The sequence below is a fragment of the Myodes glareolus genome, chromosome 13 (genome assembly GCF_982192425.1).
Source record: "Myodes glareolus chromosome 13, mMyoGla1.1, whole genome shotgun sequence".
NCBI lineage: Eukaryota > Metazoa > Chordata > Mammalia > Rodentia > Cricetidae > Myodes > Myodes glareolus.
The window spans coordinates 67,904,642-67,930,228 of NC_142038.1; the positions used below are offsets into that span (position 1 = coordinate 67,904,642).

The window sequence follows — 25,587 nt, forward strand, 5'->3', positions numbered from 1 at the left end:
TTGTTCAGCAAGGTGTGATACCTAGCAGTTGGTGTGAGGTTTGGCAAGAAGCTATGAATGGCCCAATACTTAAGTGTATTTGTGTGTGTGTGTGTGTGTGTGTGACTGCATGTGCTGTGGGGGTTGCCCATAAAAGTCTGAGAGCTGGCAGTGCAAGTGAGGTGGCATGGCTGTAGTGTCGGATGTCATTGCAGGAGGGTTTCAGGAGTGTTTGAATCAAGCAGGACATGTGTGTCATCGATAGAAAGAAGGATGTCAAAGAGGGCCTGATACCCTTCACTGTATCTCAGTTGATATTCTCGTTATAGCAGTGTGAAGAAGAGCCTGCACCCTCTCACTGTTTGTGGGACAGCAGAAAGGAGTGGACTAGAAAGGCCGAATATCTGGAAGTCTATTAGTGATCTTGGGAAAGGGGTGTCCTTTGTTTTGTTAAACTGGCAGTGTATGTTAGCTCGTCAACTCCACACCATTCCACATCAAATGCGATCTATCAGGCCATGCTAGAGGCCCCTGTGACTCAACATACACCGCCATTTTATCAATGCTTATGAGGACCCCAATATCTACCTCAAATTAACAACTAGGTTTCACCCTTGAATGGACAGGCAACTGTGGAATACTACCATGTATACAAGAAAGGTTTCTGGTTCTACTTGTCTCCTCCTACCCTTAGTTCACTTCATCCACACAAGTAGCAACAGACTCTCCAGAATATTTCATCCATCTTCCATTGCACATAGACTGCCTGCTGTAGCAGGTCTAATATGACTGATAAATAGCAGTTGGCAGTCAGTGACAATGGGGCAAATTTTCCAGCTAGTATGCCCTAAGAAGTTTCTGTAGGTAGGGTGGGGAAGGCGTTCTACTAGGATTTGGTATCTATTAAATGTAGGTCTTCATAGTCGTGGGAAGCAAGGCCTGACAAGGAAGGAATTATTTCGGGCTGTTTGGGAGCTTGAATCCAGCAGCTTCTAATACCACCCAATGCATTTGAGATGGTGTCAGGGCAGGCAATGTAATACAGTGCTAATTACTACCAAGGATGTTCAGCACAGGAGTTGGGAAGGGACATTGTGTAGGACCTTTATCCCTAACAGTGTGTAGTAGGGGAAGGAATGTCTTGACCTGATACCTACATGGAAAACAATATGTGAGTGTGGGGGTAGAGAAAACAGACAGGAAATGGCTGATATCTAAATGGACATGCGGTTTGTGGGCTGCGGATTTCCATCAGGGTCTGACACCTACGGGATGAGTGGGGTGTCCAGCACTGCTTGGCTCCATGTATTCACCGTGGGGCAGCAAAAGGGTGTGATCCGCATGGGTTGATATCCAGCATAGAGAGCGGAGCAGTGCTGGGGAGTGTGCAGAGCTAGGCTCTCTGGGCTCCAGCAGCAGCAGGAAGGAGGCTCATCAGCTCAAGCAAGTCCTATAGCTTTTCTACCCTCTATCCGTCTTCTTCTGGGCTGAGATACTTGAAAGTTAATTGCAACGTTTTCTGTCCGATCTCTAAGTGAGCCCCCAGCGTTGATTGGTGTTCATTCTGCTTCTTTATCATATCTTCATACAACAATCTTTTGGATCACAAGTGTTAAGAGTGGTGAGGAGAACACATTTGCTCAGCAGCCTGGACACTCCTTCCTGCTGCCTAGCACAGAACCACCATCTTGTCTTAGAACAGGGATTTGTTGTCTTCTGGACTGTGGCAGGGTTCAGGTTTCTTCAAGAAGTCCTAGTCAGGGAGTCCCCTACAGCAATTCTTCAGGTTTTATATTTTCTTGGCTAATGGCATTAAAGGTTATGTGGCCACAGTATATCTTCTTTGAGCTGGCTCTATCTTCGTTAAGAGGCTGAAAGCTTACGTAGGGATCTTCTTATCTCATACATGAATTCTGGAGTGTTTGTATTAAGGGTCAGGTGCAGTATTTGAGATTGTGTTCAGTTTTCTGATGGGTCCTTGTCTTACAAATCATTGTGGACAGATCATCTTCTCTGCCTTGATATCCAAGGGTGCCTCAGACAAAAGTCAGCTGATATGATGCAGGCAAGGCTGTTGCTGGGATTTGTGTTTGAATCTAATGGTTTATTCTCAATTTTGTCACTGTCCGACATTGGGGATCTTTTAGGCTTCATGTGAAGGTCTGGAACCAGCAGTGCAGGGTTTGGAGAAACTGAACCTGCCCTCTGCCTTCATTGTAAGTATTAGTCCCAGCTGGATGTTACCTTTGGTGTTTGAATAATGGATAGGCATTTTCCTGAGTCTATCCAAGAAGAAATCTGTCAGCTTAACAACAGTGATGACAGTGGAGAAACAGGGATGTCTCAGACTTCATATTCCTTTGGATTCCTCTCAAAAAATGCTCTTTTTGAAAGTCAGTGTAGATCTAGCTGGTAATCTGCTTGGGTGCTTCAGCATTTGTTCGTGTTTACATTGTCTCTATCCAACACCAGTGAGGAACAGGACAAGTGGATAGCATCAAGTGCGCCATGGTCATGTGACTGGTGCCAGGGGCGATGGACCATGGATACTGCCCTTTGAAGAAATCCAGTCTAGAGGCAATGGAAAGATGCACATTCGCTTTCCAAGACTCTGCAAAGACACGTTCTTTATCAGTTCAAGTAGGTTTCCTGGATCATCTCTGAAGAAAGAGAAGCAGAGGTGACATTTTCCCTGTCAAAATACACACAGCAACAAAGTGTGGTGGAGATTCAAATGTAACACATACTTTGGGAGACTGTCAAATGGGGACGTTTCTGTTATCCTCAGCTCTTGATGAGAATTGAAGCAGGTTCTGGAGCTGGATGCTGGAATGTGAGCCACCTCACTGCCTGGCACAGATTGTCCTCCTAAAGCTGTGTAGAACTTCTGAGCGTTCTTGAACTCAGAGATGATCTTTTCCATCACTGACACGAGTGTTGAGTGTACAAGTCCTCAGGTTAGGAATCCTCTGGGTGACGATTCAGGATGTGGCCAGGCTCCTATAAGAGAAGGAATATTGTAGATCAGTGAGGAAACTGGCTGAGAGTTCCATGTCAACAAGCACAAGACCTGCGGTCTTGGTAGATAATGGCAGGTTTTCTTTATTGGAATTCAGGGACTAAAGCGACAGGTAAAATGCTCATTGCCTTTCAATATGACCTTCCCTAGGCCAACTTTACTAGGATCTCTTCAGGAACATCAGAAGACAGGGAATGATTTCTGATGGCAGCTATGCAAATTTTCAGGCATCAGACTCTGGGAAGAAATGAAAAAAAGCTTTTTCCCACCAACATATCTAAACATAGGCAATCTGCTCCCTGCACCTCATCTCACATCCTCTTGTCTACATTAGACAGGATACATACTTGGTGAAAATGAGCTTCCACAAAAGATCGTGTCCCAAAGAACCTGCAGATAAGTGGAGACAAAGGGAAACCAATAAGACATTCGGAGTTGACTTCTGGAACTCCATGTGCCCCACCTGTACAAAACTTATCATGGCTGTGTCAAGTGGCCAGGGGATGTACTTTAAGCATTGTACCAACCAAACGCTTCAGTCCAAAAGAGCATCTAAGGACTCAGATTTGTGCCCGGTGAGGAGGAGGCCTGTGGGCAATTTGCAGTGGATGTGTGTGAAGATCCTGCTACAAGTAGTTGGTAGTGACTGCCCCTGCTTTCTTCCCCCCACAGACAGGCAGTAGAGGAAGGAAGTGATGGATGTGGTGGTTTGAAGCTCAGCTGACATCTGTTCTTTCAGGGAAAAGTCTAATGGCAGTCAATTTCCTTTAGTATCAGGGACAATCAAGGTCCCCATCAGTCCCAAGGCAAAAGTCAAAATAAAATAAATAAACATCTTTTCATACGGAGATTTGCCTTTATAGATAACTTCAGCTGAGTCTTGAGCCAAGAATTCTAATGAGTTGTCTGTCCTGGGTTTCACTGACCTGGCCACAGCACCCAAGGCTCCCTTTCCCAGGCTCTGGATTCAGTAAAGTATATCACGAATAGTACTTGCCTTAGTAATCACCCACTGATCTAGAACAGGTATGGCGACAAAAGCAAGGAAGCCTGTGACTCTCAGCTGGTTTTCCTGGCAAGGCTGTGTGCACCCTCATTCTCATTGTTCTTCAGCGGATTACAGAAGAAGCTTCGCGCATCTGTACAGTGATGTCCTTCCATAAAGGTGCAAGAAGATGTTCATCCTTTACACACACTGTTCCTCCAAAAGAGCTAGGGGACAGAGAGAAAGGAAGAGAGATATGCTGTTTACCAAACTTTTTCTGAAGATCAATCTGAATCCATGTCTCTGTTGTCTCTCCCCTCTGCATCATGAGCTCAATGACCATGTTCCTTGGAGTGGAAATCGCTGGCTTTAGCAGTGTTGTGCTTGTTTTTCTTTTGACCCATGTCAATATAAACAAGATCACAGAAACATCCCTCATACAATAATACAAAAGTTTATGGTCTCAAAACTGTCTTCAGCCATGACACCCACAGATAAGCCCTGGCATTCAGTCCCTGCTGAGTGGCCACTCTTCATTGCAGAGAGCAGTGATCTGCATGGAGGGTGTCCATAACAACATCAATGCAACTTTCACAGGAAGATCCTGGCTGAATATTTTCAATCTATAGACACAAGGTTCTTCCCAGTTTGACCCCGGATATAAGATCAAAGCAAAATGTAGTTCCCATACTGCAGACTAAGTCATGTGTCTGTTGTGTACCAAGAAAACCAAGCAATACCCACCTTGTAAACTGGAGCAACATACCAGTATTTCTCCCACAGTGGTATCTATTTTCCTCCTATATGCTGTTACTTTCCTGTTAGGAGAGAAATATGGTTCTGACAAGCACTCCCATAGTAAGGGCCCTTTCACCAGGGGCAAGACTGAATCAGCATGCAATAGGAGTGTCTCCCATGGAAAGAGGGAAGTGGATACAGGCAGCCTGCAAACACATCAGCAGGGACGGGGGCAAGGGAGGAGGAGATTCAACTCTGTCCAATGTGTAAAAATATTTCCCTTGGACCTGACCTTGAAGGAAAAGACAGATGATAGTGCTGTGGTATATTCATGAAGACTGTCCCATTGGGAATTCTGATTCATGGGCAGATTTGGGGAAAAATTTGCGTGAGAAGGATGCTTTCGAAGGCCAGCCATTGGACATACCTCCTGTCAACCATGGTTTTCTCTGGAGAAACCTTGTGTATACGATTGCTTACCATGACCTGTCCTGGACTGTGCTGCTGGGTTACTGGACACTGTGCCATCTGGACTTGATGCTTGGTTCCCAATTTGGCTATCTCCTTCACACACAGAAGATGCCGACTATATGTCTCAAACTCTACAGTGCCCCATCATATAAAACGATAGTGACATATGGAAGGCACAGTCTCTTTTTCAGTTTTTTTTCTTAAGACAGGGGTGATTGGTAGCCTTGGAACTAGCTCTTGTAGACCAGGCTTGTGTCGAACTCACAGAGGTCTGCCTGCCTCTGCCTCCAGAGTGCTAGGATTAAAGGCCTGTGCCACTACTGCCAGACTTGGAAGGCACAGTCTTATGAACTTTGAAATATATACTTCAGAGTCTTGACTCTTATATCCTTCTGGACCTTCCATTTTCAAGTGGCTCCAGTTCTCAGAATCTTTCCTGGACTTTACATTTTTCTTCACTCACAGCCGTTGATTCTCTATAATTCTTCCTTCCTTCAGTCAACGCAAGCTCTGGCTGCCTCTGCAGCCTCTGCCTCTCATCCTCAGCTGTCCATTTTTGGCTGAAGCATTTCATTTTAATGGTGGTGGTGGTGCTATGGAGAATTCCTTTTTAAATAAAAATTTCCTAATTTACTTACACTAACTATCATGTGATGGTCACAAAGGACCTTAGAAAAGAAGTAGATTAATAAACACTGATGTGCATCTTGGGCACACCATTTAGATGTGTGTGTGCACCTGCAATGCTCTCTCCTTCCAGTGGTGCCTCTTCCTTCTGAGAAACATGGATTTTTCGTGAGAATGGCAGGCAGCAGCACAGAAATCTCACACTATTCCTAATTCTCTTCTTAACCCTCTTCCAGCCTTTTGACAGACCGCTGGCAGAGGCTGCACTTACATCTTCAGGAAGGACACCTTTTAAGTTCTTCTTGGATGTTGTCTGCTGAGAAGATCTCTGAGTTTCATGGGTTTCAGTAGTGCTCATACACTGAGGTGCCTCCCTGTCCTTCTTATCAGAGGATGTACTCTGAGCATCCGAGCTAGTCTTCGGGGTGCTCACTTCCTGGGGTGCCTCACAGGACAAATTCTGTGCTGAAGAAATGCTCTCAGACAATGGGCATCTTGAGGGCAACTCATTGCAAACCATGCTACCTACTGCTAAACTTCTACTCAGGAGAAGAGTAACCTCAGGAGCACACGTGGGTACTGGGTGTGAAAAGGAGTCCTCCTTCAGCAGGTAGCACAAGGAGGCAGGCATGCTCAGGCTTCTGCTCCCTCGCTTGCATGAACACTTCTTATCATGCCCCTGATGTTTACCCAGCAGGGTGAAGTTGGGAATGGCAGGCTCACTCACTCTCCTCTTAGGAGGAAGGGAATTTAGAGCACCTGATGATGACACAGAGACACAGGCCTGCAAGGACCTAGTGGCAGATGTAGTCGGGTCCTGCGGTGACTCATGGTTTAAAATGAGGTATGTGGCCATGATGTTATTGAACCTTTTCTCATGTAGACAATCGGTAATAGTTTTGGGATGGTAGCCCATACCCCACATAGCCTGAACAATGCTGGAATTTGGTTTGTTACAGAATGACTCTGAGGATGATGGGAGTTTCCAAAAGTCTTCCCTGTCTTTGATCCACTGGTGCTGCCTAATGTCACATACCCTAGGCCTCTGGTCAGGGTTCACAGTGAACAAGTGCACAATGAGGTGCACAAGCAAAAGGTTTTGAGCAAGTGTGTATGGAATTTTGTATGTGGGATTCAGCATCAGCTCCTTCATGTCTGGATAGGTCTTTGCTTTGAATGGGAACCTCGCTGTCACCATTACATATAAAACTACTGCCATGCTCCAGATGTCAGCTGCCCTTGCATCATACTCCGTGTCACCGAATAGCTCTGGAGCACCATATTCAACAGTGCCACAGAATCCCTTGCACTTCTCCCCAGAGCTGACTCTGATGGCCAGGCCAAAGTCACACAGTTTGATGTTTCCTTTGCCATCAAGCAGAATGTTGTCTAGCTTGATGTCCCTGTGGGCAATGTCATTATCGTGGCAGTAGTACACTGCACACGCCATCTGGCAGAAGATGTGTTGGGCCTGTTTGTGCTGAAGAGGGCCACCCTGCTCAATGTGCGTGACCAGGTCGCCATGAGCAGCAAACTCCAACACCATATAGGTGTGGTCTCTGCTGTAGATGATGTGAAAGAGCTTTATTATGTACGGATGGTCCAACTCTTTCACAATGTCGATTTCTGTTGTTTCTTTGCAGGTGTCACTCCCCTGGTCATTCTTGAGAATCTTGACTGCAACTTTCACGTTTGTTTGAACATGGCAGGCCAGTTTGACCTCACCAAAGGCTCCTTTGCCGAGGGTATTGAGCATGACGTAGTGATCCGTAATGGTCTCCTCTTCATAGGCACTTTCATTCAGGGCCAGCTGCATGGTCTCCTCCTCTCTGATCTCGCTATTCAGGTGCTTGATAATTTCCATGCCAACGCCAACTACGGAAATCAGATCCAAAACAATAAAAAATAAGTCAAAGGGGAAAGTGTTTACCTCTACACTTTCTACCTCTACATGGACAAGTGTGACAGATTCAAAGAAACTTACAACGAACTCCTGGGTCACAGAAAACAAGAATAAACTAAACTCCAAAGAAATTCTGAGAAATGTACCCAAGATGAGAGCTAAATCTAATTAAATAGAACGTAATGAATATTGCAATGGCATAGCTGCTTGATTAGTGAAAACATTAAGCAAAAGAGACACAACCTTACCAAAAGTGATCAAATAGGAGAAACTCTAGTTTAAATCTTTAGTCAAGCTATGGTGCTGTTATAGTGTATATGACTATTTCTAAAGAATCATTTGGAAGACTTTTTCTGGCAGCTAACAAGGGGTTTTATTTCGGTAAGGAGATGATATTCTCTCTATTCTTTAAGCATTACAAAAGACAGTGTAACTGAGCTAATGGGTGCTCAACAAATCCACCTGGACTGGGACTGAATGAGCATGGGATCAATCTGGAAACCTCTGAAAGTAGCTGACAATTGAGGCAGACTGAGAAGCCAATGATAATGGCACTGGGATATCTCTCTTCTTCATGTACTAGCTTTTTAGGATCTTATTCTTTTTGGATGCATACCTTCCTAAGTCTGGAGGTAGGACCGAGGGCCTTGGACTTCCCACAGGGCAAGGTACCCTGTCCTCTCTTTGGAATGGAGGGGAGAGTTTGTAAAAGAGAGTGGGAGGAGGGGAGAATGCAGACATATTTTAATTTATGTTAATTATAAAGTAATAAAAATGTTTAATAAAAAATTTAATACAAACCACAACATTTCTTTATCACTTTTGGAGAAAAATTTTGCTTCTTTTTCCAAAGTTAAGTTCTCTACAACTTAAACAAAGGAATTCATCGAATCATCGTCACTTCGAAAACAAGCTTAGTGAAATTATAGAGTACAAATCGTAAGGTAGAATAAACATTCCTGAAGAAGTAAGTAAATCAAAGGAATAAAAGGAATGATGCACAATTTGCAGATGCTGTCCTGGGCTGAGAAAATGCAATGCCATTTCTAAGAAAAATTTTTACATTACCAGATCCTAAAGTAATCCTTTAGCAGTCTATGACATCAAATTTACCTATTTTTCCTGTTCCGACATTGTATATTTTACTTTCAGATAGTTTGGTGAATATAATGATATCATGCTTATCATCAATTTAATGAAAATTGGTCACTTGTATTCATAAAAAGTCATTTGCTAAAACATTTTTCACAAATCGATGGTTTCATTAATATAATTTAAAGTATTTGTACACTTGCAACTGGTTTTGAATTTTGAATTTTTACACTTTCCATAATTTTGATGAATTCATACATGATTATTCAATTTTCATTATTATGGACTTCTTGTCTTCTCTTAAGATTTGACAATTTTACTTAGAGTGCATGTATTACAAATATAATGTTTCCTGATATTATAAAAATGAAGCCCATGTCCCAAGGTTTCTCTATTCTCTACGTGGAGATATAACAAAAAGGATATTTAGGAGTCAATAATGTTAACACATTTCTTATTAAAATTCTTCAGGTGTCTTATTACTTTGGTCTTTGTAGTATTTCACCGTCAAGTGAACTTTTCATTCTTCTCTCATGTATTATACTATAACTAGAGTTTTCTGTCTCCCCTGGCCCAGGCTCTCCTGCCTCTTCCACACATTTACCCTCCCTGATTCTCCCCTCAGAAAATGGCAGACCTCCCAGGGACACCAACCATACAGAGCATAATGTACTTCTATAAATCTGTGTACATGCCATTGTATCAAGGCTAAACTCAGAAAACACGAAGTTAGAAAGTAGTTGTATAAGTAGGCAAAAGTATCAGCAACCAATTCCCCTGTTCCCCACACATCCTTCTTAATTCCACAGTAACATCAACATATTCAGATACAACATACATGCAGAGGACCTAGGTAAGACCACCCCTGACAAGCTCCATGATCTCTCTGAGATCCTATGAGTATCAGTCAATTGATTTTGAGGCGCTGATGTCCAAGGTATCCCTCATGACCCTGGTGATCTGATCCTTCATTGAAAGTGTTTTGAAAACCTATGATCTCATGAATTGTAAAACTGAAACAAATGATAAATTTATAAACATATGTAACCTCTCAGAACTCAGAAGATAGCATATATAAACCTATGCAGATTAGTAATAAACATAGTTCAATATTCTTTGAAAAAATTGCAAGGTAAATGTTTGCTTCCAGTGACATGATTGGGTTCTATTGTTTTCATAGCAGAAAATGGGCCTCATGCAAATGACATTGCGCACATATACTGCCAAGATTATTCCTATCATCCCACACTACTGTTATTTTCATGAATCTCAGCCAGCATTGAGCAGCTGAGCTGTGCTTCAACCGCTAGAAGCCTCTCCACTACTGACTAACATGTATGATACAGAAATATACTCTTGCATTCTACTGAGAGGAAAGATAATCATCAACATCACCTAGCTACAAACCTGAGGACTACAGTGACCAACTTGCACAATGAACTGTTGCAATACTGACATAAGTACAATGGGAGTAACTATGGCAGTAACCATCCACTTTCTGATTGGACTTAAGGCTCCTTCAGGAGATGAACAGCATTACTGACACTGCTTACGTGGACAAGAACTGAGTGGATAGGTCATGCACTATGGGAAAACATACTATTATTCTGCAGCAAGAACACAGTGAACAGAATGACTCTTCATGATGGACTGCTACACAAGAAGATCAAAGTCTCAAACAGCACACAGCAGTGAACTGCATTCTTGCCTGAGCAGTATCCAACCCTGAGACTCGCAGCAATGTAGAGGACGTATGAGGATTTATAATACTCAGTCTCAATTTGAAGGCTTTATAAAAACCTCCCCTCAGATTTTAGGGAGATAGGCAGAAGAGACTGAAGAAAGATACTCAGGTCCAGAGGTAAGAGTAGATTCCAAGAAAACAAGGAAACTGATGAGCTCATGAACTGACAGAGATTGCAGCAATACACACAAACATACAAGGTTTAAGTCAGATGGGGGGGCTCTGTCACTGAATATGGGAAGTCAAAACAGGGTTCCATCTCCAAACAGGAAAACATCGGCATTTGTTTCCTGATGGTAAAGAAGAAACAGTTTCATCCAGTGAATTCTCACTGGGTCACTTAACCACTCCTCCTGATAAGAACCATGACCTGAATCATTGACAAGCACGAAATCAAGTCAAAAGAAACATGATAGATTTTTGGACTCATGGTTCCATTGTGAGGACATTTTATAGGTCTTAATTACTTATTTTTATTTTTCTTTTTAATAGTATAACACTGTAATATTAGGTGATATCAGAAGATAGGAGAGGGTCTTGTAAGAAATGAACAAGGCTGAAAATGATCAAAACATATTGTATAGAAGACTTTCGCTGAAGAAATATCAAGAAAATAAAGGACTGGTATGAACGCATTTAAGTATGGATTCTAGCTGACTTTCCAAAAGAATTAACACTAGTATTTGTCCAACTATTCAATATAAGGGAAGGAAAGAGGCACTTTCCAACATGTTCTACATAGCCAACAGGAGCCTACTACAAGACTTCATGATCTAAGCTTTCCTTCCTTGATTCCACATGTTGTAATAATACACTGACTTTCATGCAATAGTATTTCTTGGACATTTATAAGTGTGTGTGTGGCAAGACAGATAAATACAGATGGAGGTAACTGAATAAATAGTACAAAATAACACTAAATATAAAATAAACAAAAATATAAACCAACAGTCTATGTACTTAGATATAGAATCCTTATTAAAAGTTCTTGAAATTTTCCAGCAAGTTCAACATAACATGAAAACGGCTATATTCATACTCAAGTTCAGTTGTTCATTACTGAAGAACAGAAGGACAAATGTAACATGAAAGGTGAAAATAAAACATATGAAGAGCTCCAACAATCAAATTTAATTATTTTTTAGCAAACAACTGTAAATGGAGATGACTTGGCTATTTTTGACATGATAGACTCAAAATATAAATTTTGAGGGAACCTAAAACATGTCGCTGAGGACAGAGAACAAGACAGTAGTCAACCTTGGGCAGTCCATGGTTTTGGGAGTTGGTTTTCTCAGCTAGAACAGACTCTTTGGACCAAAGAGTGATCAACAGAGTCCTAGGTAGCTCAGAATCATGGCTTGGGATCCTCATCAGTCAACCAGTAGGAACAAGGACCAGTAGCAAAGCCCCACTCCAAAGCTGTTTTGACAAACAGAACAGTGGGGGTCCACTGGAAGCAAAACAAGCTTGAAAGACAGCAGTCAATCAGCCTGTACCTGGTGTTGTTTGAGATCAGAAACGCCTGCCTCCTCCAAATTCGCTGCTTCATTCACAGTCTGCGCACATTGCCTCTGCCACTGGTGTCCTTGTAGTGAAACCTCTGCCTTCAACCTGGCAAGACTGACACCAACTGTCCCTTACTATCAAGCTCGTGCTGCGCATCTTGGTCTGAGACCTGATTGGTGACATTTACCAATCATGAGCCAATAAGATTGGAAAGACTATTGGACCTCTCTCATTGGTCAGGTTGAAATCATGTGACTCATGTCTGCACGAGAATGCTTGGTAACACTCGCTGACTGCACGTGGGGTCCTATGAGAGCAAGATTAGAGCAGAAGGCTTTGTTTCGTTGTGTCTTTTGTGTAGGGATAACCCAGTTAGTCAACATCCCCCGTACTTATTCCTTTTAAGGATCTCCCTATAGTTATGAAAATGGACTTGGTTTCTGAAAGTGAGACTGTGTTTAGTTTTTTTTCCCCCGAAAGTAAGGTTCTCTTAAAATTTTGGATGTGTGTGTTGGTGTGGGTGTGTTTATGGTTGATTCAACAGTACCTGTCATGACCTATCATCACCCATATTTGTGTGTAAGTGGCTATAAAAGAGGTGATTCTTTTTTAATTTTTTTATTTTCCATTCAAATATTTACACTCCCTCCCTTCCTCCCAATCACCTCCTACTCGCCCACACCCCCTCCTCCCTCTCCCTCCCTGCTTGAGAGAGGGCAGGGAACCTTGGCTGTGGGAAGTCCAAGGCCCTTCCCTCTACATCCAAACCTAGGTAGCTGTGCATCCATATAGACTAGGGTCCCAAAAAGCCAGAACCTGCCGTAAAACAAGTCCCAGTGCCTTTTTCAATGGCTTCTCAGTCACCACGAATTGTCAGCCACAATCAAAGAGTCCAGTTTGATCAAATGCTCATTCAGACCCTGTTCAGCTGGATTTGGTGAGCTCCCATGAGAACAGGCACAGGGTCCCATGAGAACCCTTCGTGGTCCTGACTTCCTTTCTTGCTCTTCTTCTCACTTCTCCTGCCTTTCAAATGAAGCTTAGGAGCTCAGTCCATTGCTCTCATGAGGGTCTCTGTCTCAGTCTTCATCCGTCGCTTGACGAAGATTCTATGGTGATATTCGTCATAATTATCATTGTGATAGTGGGGTAAGAACAGTTTGAACATCCTCTCTCGTGTTGTCCAAGGACCAAGCTGGGGACATCCCGGGGGACACATGGGCAAGAACTTGGGGGAATGGGAGGGTGGAAATGGAGGAAAGGAAGAAGGGAAGAAGATTCCTACATTAAGGGATTCATTTTAGGGGTGGCAAGAGGGGATTCTTAAAGGTACCAGGAACCAAACAGTGGATGTGGTGTTTGTGGCTGTATAATGTTGGGAAGACCTTGTAAAACATGACACCTAGTCCTATTTGTAAGTCTTTGGTTGTAAGGTATAGGAAATGTAGCAATACCTGGCATCATGATCTGGTGTGTGACATCTTTTCAGTAGTGACAGAATATTATAGACAACTAACAGCACTGTAGAATCTTCATTCACGCTGTGGTTGGCAGTGGTTTAGACTTCATTACTGGGAAACTAATGGTGTATTTATTAGAGTGTTTTAAGTGATACATCTTCATCAACTTCTTAAGCTTGTTCTGTCTCTGTGCTGGTTGCTTGCTAAATAGCACCTGGATTTCTCTTTAGTTTGAATATTCTCAGAATGCATTCTAAAGCTCCCTTGATTTAAAACCTTCCTTTGTTCACACCCATCATCTACTAGCGTCCAACTTTTTACTCTAGTTTCTTTATTGCCTTCTAAAACTTATTGCCTTCTAAAACTAGCTTTTTTTTTTCATTGTCTTGTTCCACAAGTTAAAACAAAACTGCAGAAAGTATCTTCTTTCTGCATTTATTTCTCAAAATTACCACATGTTATGTTATGTATGTTGGAGACAATAAACAAATGCAAACAACTGACTTTAATTTCTGTTATATTTTCACTAACTTGGAAGTTTCTCAGCTAAAAATGGCATTGTGCTTATTATCGTAAACGCATCTTTTATTCTAAGTCAGTAGTCTTCTTAGTATGCAATTCAAATTACTGTTGTTTATATTTAAAATATTTCCCTAAAATTGCTCTTTAATCAAGGACCTTATATAAACACATAATCCTAAAGCTATCAGGCAAACTGCTATAAATTCAGTATCTAGGTTTCAGTTAAACTGGCCTCATCTTATCCATTCAAAGTTATATGTATATAATATATATATACATATATTATATATATAATTGTATTTATGTTTTAATTGGGAAGGTTTGATTGCAGGAAACCAAAGTACACAAAAACAAAAAAATCATCAGTTCATATTCCCTAATTCAAAATATTAAAAATAGAACATAGTATTTAGGAAACAATAAATGAAGTAACTATGCATAGATACTTTGGTGGAACTGTTGTGACTGGGCCAGGCCCACCTGACTAATGTCTTACACCTTTGTTCATGGTGGCAGATAACAAACAAGATAGCTTGTATCCATATAATTGTTCTCAGAGAAAAGAATCTCAAAGAATATTATCCTTCACCTCAAGTTTGATAATGATTAACAAGGAGTCTGAAATGCAATCTGATTCTTCTCAAGGTATAACTAATTTGCTTCATAATTTGAACTTAAAAGACCTTCTTATAGGCGACTTAGTTAGTTTCCTGTTGGACCATATCCTTGCTACGTTTTATCATTCTACCATATACTGTTTTCCTTACTTCCTGTCCCTAACAAAAGCTGTCAACAGATAAATCACCAGACCAAAAACTATTCAGAAGAGTTTGATTCAGAAAACCCAGTCTCAATCTCAATATCTTATACTGTATATATATATACATTTATATATATATTTATTTAATCAAATATATATATTTGATTAAGTTTTCCTATGATAAGAATTTTCCAGAACAAATAATGAATTGAGTTATATAGGCTAAAAGCAGACAGAATCAATCATGTCTTATTAAATCAAGAACTATTCATGGAACCTAGATGTTCACATTTTTCCTATGTACTGCTGGGATACAATGTCTGGTTTTAGAATAAATTTGTGCAATGCTTGGGATGATGCAAAAATATACTGTTGTTGATAAATAAGTGTACAGTAATATTTTAATTACAAAATCTTCCAAGAATACTTCTATCTGTAAATGGCCCTTAAGAGTTTGCCAATTGTTTACTTCTTACAATTTGTATGTTTGGGGTTACAGACCCTGAGCAATGCCATGTGGTACTCTGTAATGTCACTTTCTGTGTATGAGGTAAGTCTTTCCTTCAAGTAAATAATCAAGCAATAATCTAGCTGTGATGTCCTTGAACATGCCAATGGTCTTAATTCCAGTAGCTACTCAAAGATAGTTACCTTAGAAAAGTGACTTTTAAATTACTATCAGAACATCTTCTGAATTTCCCAGTAAAAATCTGGCTTCGTCATTGCATTTACGTTATGGCACTTACAAAAACATTTGAAATAGTGAACTTAAAAGGAAATTAATGTTTATTTTTCCTTAGTGTCTTAGAAGTTTCAGCCTATGATTGCTCAAGACTATTGTTTAATGACTATGGAGAGTAATCCACCATAGTTAGGGCTTACTACAAACGTACTGTTCACCCGAGGATAGCCAAGAACCAAAAAAATGAAAGGAGAAATGGGCAGCTAAGATCACTATGACTCCTTCAAGAACACTTCTCCGGTGTCCTAAGTCACCCTAAATAGGATCCATGTCATAAAGTTTCTACTACCTATGCACCCTCTCCACCATTGATTAGGGTTTTAGCTTGAGTCATTCTGGGACTGTGTTTAGTGCTGGCTTTCTTACTAGCCCAATAATGGCTCCCTCAATCAAAATATCTCTTTCTTTGCTCTCCATAACGTCTTTCCCCCATCTCGAATATCCTGTTCCCTCAAGTTTTCTTACCTTTCCTATTCTGCCCTTCTTTTCTGCTTTCACCCTCCCTTCTCTCACTCAATGCATGAACAAAGGAGACTACCTCCTAAATGCAACACCAGTATCTCAGACACTGAAAACAATGACAAATAAATGAAACCTTTTGAAACTGAGCAGCTTCTGTAAAGCAAAGGACACAGTCAATAAGACAAAAAGGCAGCCTACTATATGAGAAAAGATGTTCACCAACCCCAAATCAGAGGACTTATCCTTCAACTGAAGAATGAATTTAAATAATATGGTACATTTACACAATTGAGTACTACTCAATGCCTCCAAAAATGACATCTTGAAATTTGCATGCAAATGAATAGAACTAGAAAAAAACCTATCCTCAGTGAGGTAACCCAGATCCCGAAAGATGAACATGGTATGTACGCTCTCATAAATGGATACTAATAATAAAGCAAAGGATAATGCGCCTATAGTCCATGATCCTAGGGAAGCTCAGTAACAATGTGACCCATAAGAGAAACAAATATAAATTAATACCTTTGTGAATGGAAAGTAGAAAAGATCTATACATGCAATATGCATGACTGAAATCATCACAAAGTGGTAAATTGTTCCTTATACCAAGAAACTTGTTGATGTCTATGATAGCTGTGTCCAATAGAGTCTTAACAATGGCAGTGCTGGTTTATCCAGTAGTGTATATTGGGGTTAAAGTGTGTGCCAAGCTTGATCTCTTAAATAGAAAGCCAGTGGGATGAAGGCTGGTGTTTAAGTGAATCTGATGTACTACAGTGTATATATCACTGTGGTTTAGGAAGTGGTTAATGTACAGCCTGGGCCAGTTGCTAGAAGTAGATAGTGAGACCCTGAACATGATGTAGCATGGGAAGGAGTCCAGCAGAACTGATGCCTAGCAATGTAGGTGTGTCTTCTGCAGAGGAACGGGGTATAGCACTCTCAATTCTAGAAACTATGCAAGGTCTAACTGGGAAAGACTTTCCCATCATAGGCTTTCAGCTGTCAATAGGATGTAGGAGTTCAATCAGGACCCGATACCTAGGATTGGATGTATGGACACAGGGGTGGTGGTATGTACAAAGTGTTTGATGAATTTCACTGTATGTCAGAGGGAAGAGTGGAGGAATAGAGAGACAGGCCAAGCACAATACTCCTAAGTATGTATTAGTTTATGTGTGACCTGGTATCAATCAAGGTGTGTTAAGGCTTGTTGTAATAGGTTGGTAGTGTGGGGTGTGATGTTCAATCTGCATCCAAATGAGTATGTATATGAGGTATTTGGGGGGTCAATGGAGCCTTACACCTAGTAGTACGTGGGGCAGCTGCAGGGCAATATCTGCATTTCAGAGGCTTCACCGAGCCTTATAGGAGCTATCATGGAGTATTGATATACTCAGCAGGTCAGATAACTGACAGAGTTTTTGGATGTAAGTATGGCATTTGTTGCAACAGTGACTCTACCTAGTATAATATATTACCTAGTCGTGCATTTGTATGTGGATCTTTGCTTTCTGTACCTGTCAAAACCACTATTTTCCATACTGACTTTCCTCATTCCTTAGATTGCTTTTGTGATAGGTCTTTTTAATGCAAAAATTTCTGTATCTCGTTTGTAGCATGTGCCAAAATGTATTTCATTCATGTATTTCCTAATAATTTGGGAAAACACTATTAGAAGAATGCTCAAATTTCAGTGTGTAGTTTTTCTTTTTCCTTGTTATTCCTGTCCTACCTGCTACCAATTCATTGAAGATGTTAGACTTCATGTGTTTTTGAGAAGAACACACATAGAGACTGCATCTAAATCTCTCCTACCACTTTCTTTCTCCCCTGGGCCTCAGTTGACTCCAAGTATCCCTGCTCAAATTATGAATTTTTACATGAGTTTCATGCAGGTATATGTATGGTTTTGTACACATATATAAATATATTTATTTCTAAGCTATCGAGTCCATTTAGCTATGTTCATTCATTCATGTGTCTAACACAGACCACGTGGGACTGAATGACTTATATGCGAGCTTATTCCAGGAGGAGAATGGTTTAGCCTCTCTCAGTAGGGACTGACACCTATCCTTGTGACATAGAGAAAACCTAACTTCTTGAATACGAAAAATAGTCAAATTCCTCCATGGCCTGTATTCATCAAGTGCCTTATTTCTGGTTTTCTACACTCCTTCTCCAAAATCTCTCATGTCTGTCTTCTTGGAGATACATTTTCTCATCAGCTTCCTTAATAATATCCTGAATCTTGAATTTTATTTGTCTAGTCAAGGATTTGGTTTCTCCAAGGCCTCTACCTCATCTTCAGTGTTCTTTTCATCTAGCGAGTGTTATCCTGGCATTTACAAGGTGGAGGCAGCATTAAAAGCTGAAGGTTGAGGACTCTCTTGGGATACTGACCCACTAAGTTTTCTACTGCTGATAGACATCATGACAAAACAAAAACAATGTTGGCAAGAAAGAAATTATTTGGCTTACAAGTTCTGATCAAAGACTGTGTAACTTGGGAAGTTTCAGCAGAAACTGAGGCAGGAAACAAAAAAGCATCTGGCTACTGCTTTCACTTTACCACTTGCTCAGTTTGCATATAGAACTTCAAACAAATTTGAATGGATGATGTCACCCACAGTTGGCTTGGGTTTCACACAGGATTAAATAAGAAAGTGAATCCTGAACTGGTCACCAACTGCAAAGTTAGCATATTAATCCTCATTGTGAGTGAGCCTCAGAAATTTCATGGATTAGGAATAAATTATATTGGGTGAGTGAGTCCACATTCAGAAAGACAAATGCAAAAGGTTTTTTTTCCATTCAAAATTTACACCTCTTCCCCTCCTCCCATTCCCCCCCACTTCCCCACTCACCCTCCTCCCTCCCCCGTCCTCCTTAAGAGAGGGCAGGGAACCCTGCCCTCTAGGAACTCCAAGGTTCTCCCCCCTACATCCAGGCCTAGGAATTTTTGCATCCAAATAGACTAGGGTCCCAAAAAGCCACTGCATGCAGGAGAAACAAGTCCCAGAGTCTTTATCAATGGTTTCTCAGTCAGACACAGTCAGAGAGTCTGGCTTCATCTGAAAGTTCTTCACGTAGACTGTTCTTAGCTTCTATTCTTCATATGTGAGTATAAACCATGGAAGAGGAGATAGGGGAGAAGCTACCTGGGATGGCTCGATAGTTTGATCAAATGTGTAAGTGAGATTTTCTGTAGGGTTGGGGACATTTAGTAGGAGCTGAAACTGAACTGTGTATGTACTTGTTTGCAAGGCTTTGGTGTGGGAACAAATACATGGTAGATTTTAACATAGCCATGTTGTGTACAAGGCTTAGGCTACAGGAGATGGAAAACAAAGGAGGACCAGTACCTGGATTTCTGTGTGGGATTTTGGTTAGAGTCCAAGATACCTATGGAAATTAACATCTAGCTCACAAGTGAGGTAGGAGTTGTTCGCTAGTACCTAGTAGAACATACAAGTAGTCACATTTTATGCAGTATTCCCAGCAGGGAGGAATAGAAATGATGAGCCAGAAACATGGGCATGAAGATATTTATGATTCTTTGCTTGTGTGTGTATGTGTGTGTGTGCATGCATGCGTGTGTGTGTGTGTGTGTGTGTGTGTGTGTGTGTGTGTAGTAAGCAACATACCTAGGTTTCAGGTACCTAGCTCTATTGATCACATACCCATATTTGTATATTGAGCCCTAGATAATGGAAGGAGGTACCTATGATGACCTTCGACCTAATCCAGTGCGTGTGGTTTGGTTAATGGAAGGGTTGCCAGTAGGATGTGAAACATGGGCCTGAGTCTGGGACTTCACCTGTAAGGGAGGGGATACCTAATATACCCTGACACATATTGATGTATGTGTGCTGTGTCTGTATATATGTGTGTGTCTATACCTGGATATAAGAGAGAGTGTATCATGTGGGGTATTATACCTAACATGTACATGCAGATGGAGATGTGACGATAAGATAGGAGATAATAAGCAGAACCTGACATGTGCCATGTAGGAATATGGGGTTATGGTTGAAGGGTAGTGTGTACAGAGCAGGATATAACACCTAATTGTGATAAAGTGTGATTTTAGTTGTAGGAAAGAGGTATGTCCTAGGACCAGATGAGTAGATTTGTATGTATCTGTTGGAAATTCACTACAGGAGTAGGGAACCTAGCAGTATGAGGAAATAAGCATATTAGACATTTCTATATAAGAAGGTTGGGAATAAGCAAAATATTCATCAGTATGGTTATGGGCCAAGGCTGGTTCAGGCACCCTCTCCTCTGTTCAGAGAACAATCTGGGGATCTCTCCTTGGACCTGGGATCCCATTTATAATCAAGTCTCTTGTAAACCCTAAAATGACTCCCTTAGTTGAGATATATTCTTCCCTGATCCCATATCCATCCTTCCTCCCTCCCCCCCATCCCAGTCCCCCGAGCTTTCCCCATTCCTCCCCTACTCCCTTCTCTCTAACCCTCTCCCCTTCCAACAACCCTCCCCCCCCCCCATGCACCCGAGGTTACCTGGGAGTCTTGTCTATTTCCAATTTCCAGGAGGATAACTACATGATTTTCTTCAGTTTCACCTTCTTATTTAGATTCTCTAGGATCACGAATAATAGGCTCAAAGACCTTTAATTATGGCTAGAATGCACTTATGAGTGAATACATACCATATTCCTCTTTTTGGGTCTGGCTTACCTCACTCAGTAAAGCGTTTTCTATTTCCGTCCATTTGCATGCATAATTCAAGATGTCATTGTTTTTTAACCGCTGCGTAAAACTCTAATGTATATATGTTCCACACCTTCTTTAACCATTCTTCTATTGAGGGTCACCTAGGTTGTTTCCAGGTTCTGGCTATTACAAATAGTGCTGCTATGAACATAGTTGAACAAATGCTTTTATGGTATGATAGGGCATCTCTTGGGTATATTCCCAAGAGTGGAATAGCTGGGTCTTGAGGGAGGTTGACTCCCAGTTTCCTGAGAAACCGCCACACTGATTTCCACAGTGGCTACACAAGTTTGCATTCCCACCAACAATGGATGAGAGTTCCCCTCTCTCCATATCCTCTCCAGCATAGGCTATCATTGGTGTTTTTGACTTTAGCTAATCTGACCGCTGTAAAATGGTATCTCATACCTACCTGATTTTGACGCCATGTTTTGTGTGTTATTTTCTTGGAGGAGAAATATATGCCTAAGAGAAGATTAAACTAAAATCTGGATTTATGTATGCATGTATGTGTGTGTATGTGTACCATTTTCTGTGTGTAAGTATACATGTGTATTTGTGTGTATGCACATGTGAGTGTCAATATCTGTGTGTATGTATGAATGTGTATATGTGTATAAGTATGTGTGTGTAAGAGAGAGAGTGTGAGAGAAAGATGAGCTTATCAATTTAAGAAAGATTCATGTGCATGTAGAAATTTCTTTGAGGGGAAAACAAGTAGACCCTGATATGTACTGGTGTATTCATGTATTAGTATGTGCATAATTACATGCAAGTGTTTTGTGTGTGTATAGGTAGTAAGCAACATAACTAGGTTTGGAGTACCTAGATATACTGATCGGTTACCCATGCTTGCATATGGAGCCCTAGGTAATGAAAGGAGGTACCTATGATGACCTGAGACCTAATCCAGTGTATGTGGTTTGTATAATGGAATGGATGACAGTTTGGCCAGAAACCTGGGCATGAGTATGGGACTTCACCTGTAAGAGAGAGGATACTGAAAATACCCTGACATATATCCATCAGTGTGGGTGTATGTGTGCTTATGTCTGATGTATGTGTGTCTGTTTCTGGATATAAGAGAGAGTGTCCCATGTGGGATTTATACCTAACCATTTCTGTGCAGATGGAGATATGGCAAAACCTGACACATGCCTTGTATAAATATGGGGTTATGGTTGTAGGGTAGTGTGTACAGAGGAGGATATAACACCTAATTGTGATAGTGTGTGATTTTGGTTGTAGGTAAGAGTTATGTCAGAGGACCAGTTGAGTGTAGGTACCAAGGTCTTTTTCCCTTCTTCCTGGTGATTCGCAGGGCCCTGTGACCTCCAGCTCCCTGGAGATTCTGCACTAGCACTGGCTTGAGGGGATAGCTTAGGAAGAACCTGGCTCTCTTTGTTATGGTGATTCCACCTGTATTCAAGATTCTAGCAGTGGGCTCCACACGCCTGGCCCCTCCCAGCTGACACTGCCTGAGGCGCAGGGGCCTGCAATCTTCTCCTCCTGCTCCTGGGTGGGAGGAGGCCTTGCCCTTTTGATCCCGATTGCCCACTGGTATAAATACCCGACTTGAGTTTAATAAAGTGGCCATTTACTCTTGGTAAGTGAGCAAGGTCTCTTTTTTTATGTGTGTGTCTCTTTAAACCCTCAGGACAGTCGTCCATTCTCATGGGCCCGAGTTCGGGAAGGCGCGCGCCTGAATCGGGTGTGGGTATCCACAGGAAGGCGGGGTCCAACAGATGGCGTCCCTGGGTTGGCTTTGAAGAAGAACTGAAGAATCACGTCCTGCCGTCAGTGGATCCACCACGAGAAACCCAAAAGAGGTGAGGTTTCCCCCATGATCCGGAATCTGATCAGTTTTGTAGTGTGCAATTGTGCACATGTGATAAGGGGGTGAATAGCTTGATGTGTGAAGTATGGGTGCTGAAAGGTCTGATCCGGAGCTGAAGGCCAATGGGCAAATCAGCTGCTAAATTTCATAAAGAGACTAGACACCAGGATAAAATGACACTGCACTAGAGACTGCTTAGACTAATTTAAAACTCAGTCCCTGGCTCTCACATGCAGGGAACTTTAATTTTTGCCTAAGAGCACAGGCTGGGCGCAATTAGCTCCTGGCGGGAATCCGTTCCCAAGGCAACAGGACCATACTGGGCCATTCGCCATGGCTGAGGTTCTACGAGGTACACTTAGGAGCAGAAAAACAGGCTACTGGTTGGTGCAGAGAGGAGTGCAGGTGGCCGCCAGGCCCTGCCTATGAATGGCAGGGCCATTACAGACAGGCCAAGGAGGGTAAAACACAGCGGTGTGCCAGTACATTCAGCCGCGGGTGCAAACTCATCCAGGAGACACGGCCGCGCTGACCAGACGCAGAAAGGCAATGGCGCGTACACTGGCTCCCTCGCCCAAGGAGGCCGATGAGCGGCGGGCCACAGAAACTTGGGGCAGGGCACAATGCCGGTTATGGCGGCGCCCGAGCAAACAGATAAAAAAGAGAGTGCTAGGCGGTCGAAAAAAGCGACAATAGCCAGGCCTTGGTGGTACAAAGAATAGTTAAAATCTGCCTGCCAAAACTCAGGTGACAATTTGCAAAAGAGCAGAGCGGGTCTATATCCCGCCCCCTGCTGTGCAGCGCATCTTCAGCAGTTTTAAGTTAGAGACTGTTATAGATTCAAAGGTTATACAGACCCAAAAGAGGTTAGCTAAATCTTGGGATGGTTTGTTGCCTAATTTTCTAAAAATCCAAAATGTGCCAGTTTGCATTTCCACCAGTGGTGGAGGAGTTTCTCTTAAGTGCAAATTATGAGCAGTGTTTGATCTTGATCATATTTAAGGGATAAGATAGAGTCAAGAGTTATTTTGATTCACACTTCTCCTATGATTAAAGATGTTATAATTGAAGATATTTTAAATGTCTTTCAGGCATTTTAAGTTTGTCTATTGAGAGTTTTCAGTTTAAATTTGTTGCATATATTTTTATTTGATTAATTGCTCTTTGGAGGACTAATTTATGGAGTCCTTATATTTTTTATATGGATTGATGACTGACAAAGATTTCCAAATCTGTAGCCAGATATGTCGATCCTATTATTTATTTCTCTAATGTTGGTGGGAGGCAATGTGCCCCCATAAAGGTAACAATTTTAATAATTCTATCCAGTTGTGTAAATGCTCACGTACTGGATCAGATAATTATTTTCTGCCCCTGGTAAAGTTCCAGGCGGAACTGATTCTAAAAGATATTTTGGAGTTGACCATTCAGCCCAGTTCAAGACCTGTTATGATGGTGCAGGCCAATAAAAAATGATGTTTTGAGGTTGGTTAATTCAGCCCAATATTTAGGCTGGTTACAATGGCACAGGCCAATAGAATTTGCTCTTTGGAGACAGAGACCTACAGATCTCTTTATGTCCAAGGCTTGCTTGGTTGTAGTTTAGATCCTAAACAGCTAAGCACATTGCTCCCAGAAACTGATGAGGGGAGCCAATTTCAATGGTGCATGCAGGCAGGATTTGCCTCAGCGAGCATCTGGCATGGTCCAGGTCATGTACTAATGTACATGGTCCGGACCGGGTTTTGATTTGGGGAAGAAGAGCAGTTTGTGTGTTTTCACAGGATGCAAAGCACCCTGTCCCTGAACATCTGGTGCGGACCGTGGATTCCTCTACTCAGAGACCTGAGGACGAGGCGAGATCAAGAGATCCCACGGACACGGCGGCGGAGGTGGTGGCACAGTTGACAGATTCCTAAGAGATGATCCAGTGCCTAATTTTACCCTTTTTCCCAGCTTTCTGTCTTGCTCTGCCTTGATCTGTCCATTTCAGCCAAGGCTGCTTGAGCACCTGAGGGGAAAACAGCTACTTCCCCTACCTTGCTTGCAATGTTGGATGATCAAGGCTAAAACCTTGCCAGATAGACAAAATTACCATAACAAATAATTTAAATTCACAATTGGACGCTGTAGTCAATCTTTAAAACTGGGTATGGATTTTGACCTCTGCTGGTCGCAGGTTAAGATTTTGCTGCTTTTTCTCGGGTCCCAAAATACAAAATTGCTAATTGACTCTAATTTAATTTGACTAGTCATACTAGGGGTCCATTTGCCGATACTGTAGCCCTACTCAAGGGCTCTATTCTGAGCCAACGTTTCAGATATTGTGCAAGCACTGTCTCTTCCAGAAATGCTTATATGTACATACGCTGGAGCGTCTTCACCTGGCCAGTGGCTTCAGGTCCGCCATGGCCTGGCCCTAGTAGGCGTTTGCCTTGGAATATCTTTCAGCATAAAACCGACTGAACATGTTGGAGGATGACATTAACCAGAGACAGGTCTAGATCACTGGGCAGGCTTTTCCAATCTAAGACAGGGATACGCCTGGACCTAAGGCATCATCCTGACGACGGATCCGGATTTGTTCTGGCTGTTTCCCGGTGACGCCTAAGGCAGGTTTTGTCATCATATTTTATATATATTTAAAGGGAGACTTGTAGGTACCAAGGTCTTTTTCCCTTCTTCCTGGTGATTCGCAGGGCCCTGTGACCTCTGGCTCCCTGGAGATTCTGCACTAGCACTGGCTTGAGGGGATAACTTAGGAAGAACCTGGCTCTCTTTGTTATGGTGATTCCACCTGTATTCAAGGTTCTAGCAGTGGGCTCCACATGCCTGGCCCCTCCCAGCTGATTCTGCCTGAGGCTCCAGGGCCTTTAATCACCTTCCTGCTTCTGTTGGGAGGAGGCCTTGCCCTTTTGATCCTGGTTGCCCACTGGTATAAATACCCGACTTGAGTTTAATAAAGTGGCCATTTACTTTTGGTAAATGA

General features: G+C 41.9%; 1 protein-coding gene and 1 long non-coding RNA gene across 4 annotated transcripts; one reads left to right on the forward strand and one right to left on the reverse strand.

Annotated features, from left to right (window-relative positions):
* Positions 1-639: 639 nt before the first annotated feature.
* LOC148120046 (putative sperm motility kinase W) lies at positions 640-12,170 on the reverse strand. 3 transcript variants are annotated; one of them, XM_087896237.1, is made up of 7 exons: positions 12,058-12,170; positions 5,202-7,694; positions 4,750-4,801; positions 3,996-4,210; positions 3,346-3,388; positions 2,727-2,979; positions 640-2,639 (listed from the first exon to the last, which is right to left on the reverse strand). In XM_087896237.1, the coding sequence occupies exon 2, from the start codon at positions 7,681-7,683 to the stop codon at positions 5,878-5,880; it is 1,806 nt and encodes a 601-aa protein (XP_087752363.1). In that variant the 5' UTR covers positions 7,684-7,694; positions 12,058-12,170; the 3' UTR covers positions 640-2,639; positions 2,727-2,979; positions 3,346-3,388; positions 3,996-4,210; positions 4,750-4,801; positions 5,202-5,877. The 3 variants fall into 3 exon arrangements, with proteins under 3 accessions (XP_087752363.1, XP_087752361.1, XP_087752362.1); XM_087896235.1 differs by having other exon boundaries at positions 2,727-3,388; XM_087896236.1 differs by having other exon boundaries at positions 2,727-3,388; positions 4,728-4,801.
* A 10,252-nt stretch (positions 12,171-22,422) lies between these two features.
* LOC146891830 (uncharacterized) lies at positions 22,423-25,587 on the forward strand. The gene is made up of 2 exons (XR_015005281.2): positions 22,423-22,590; positions 24,383-25,587. It is a non-coding gene; the product is annotated as an uncharacterized LOC146891830 (long non-coding RNA).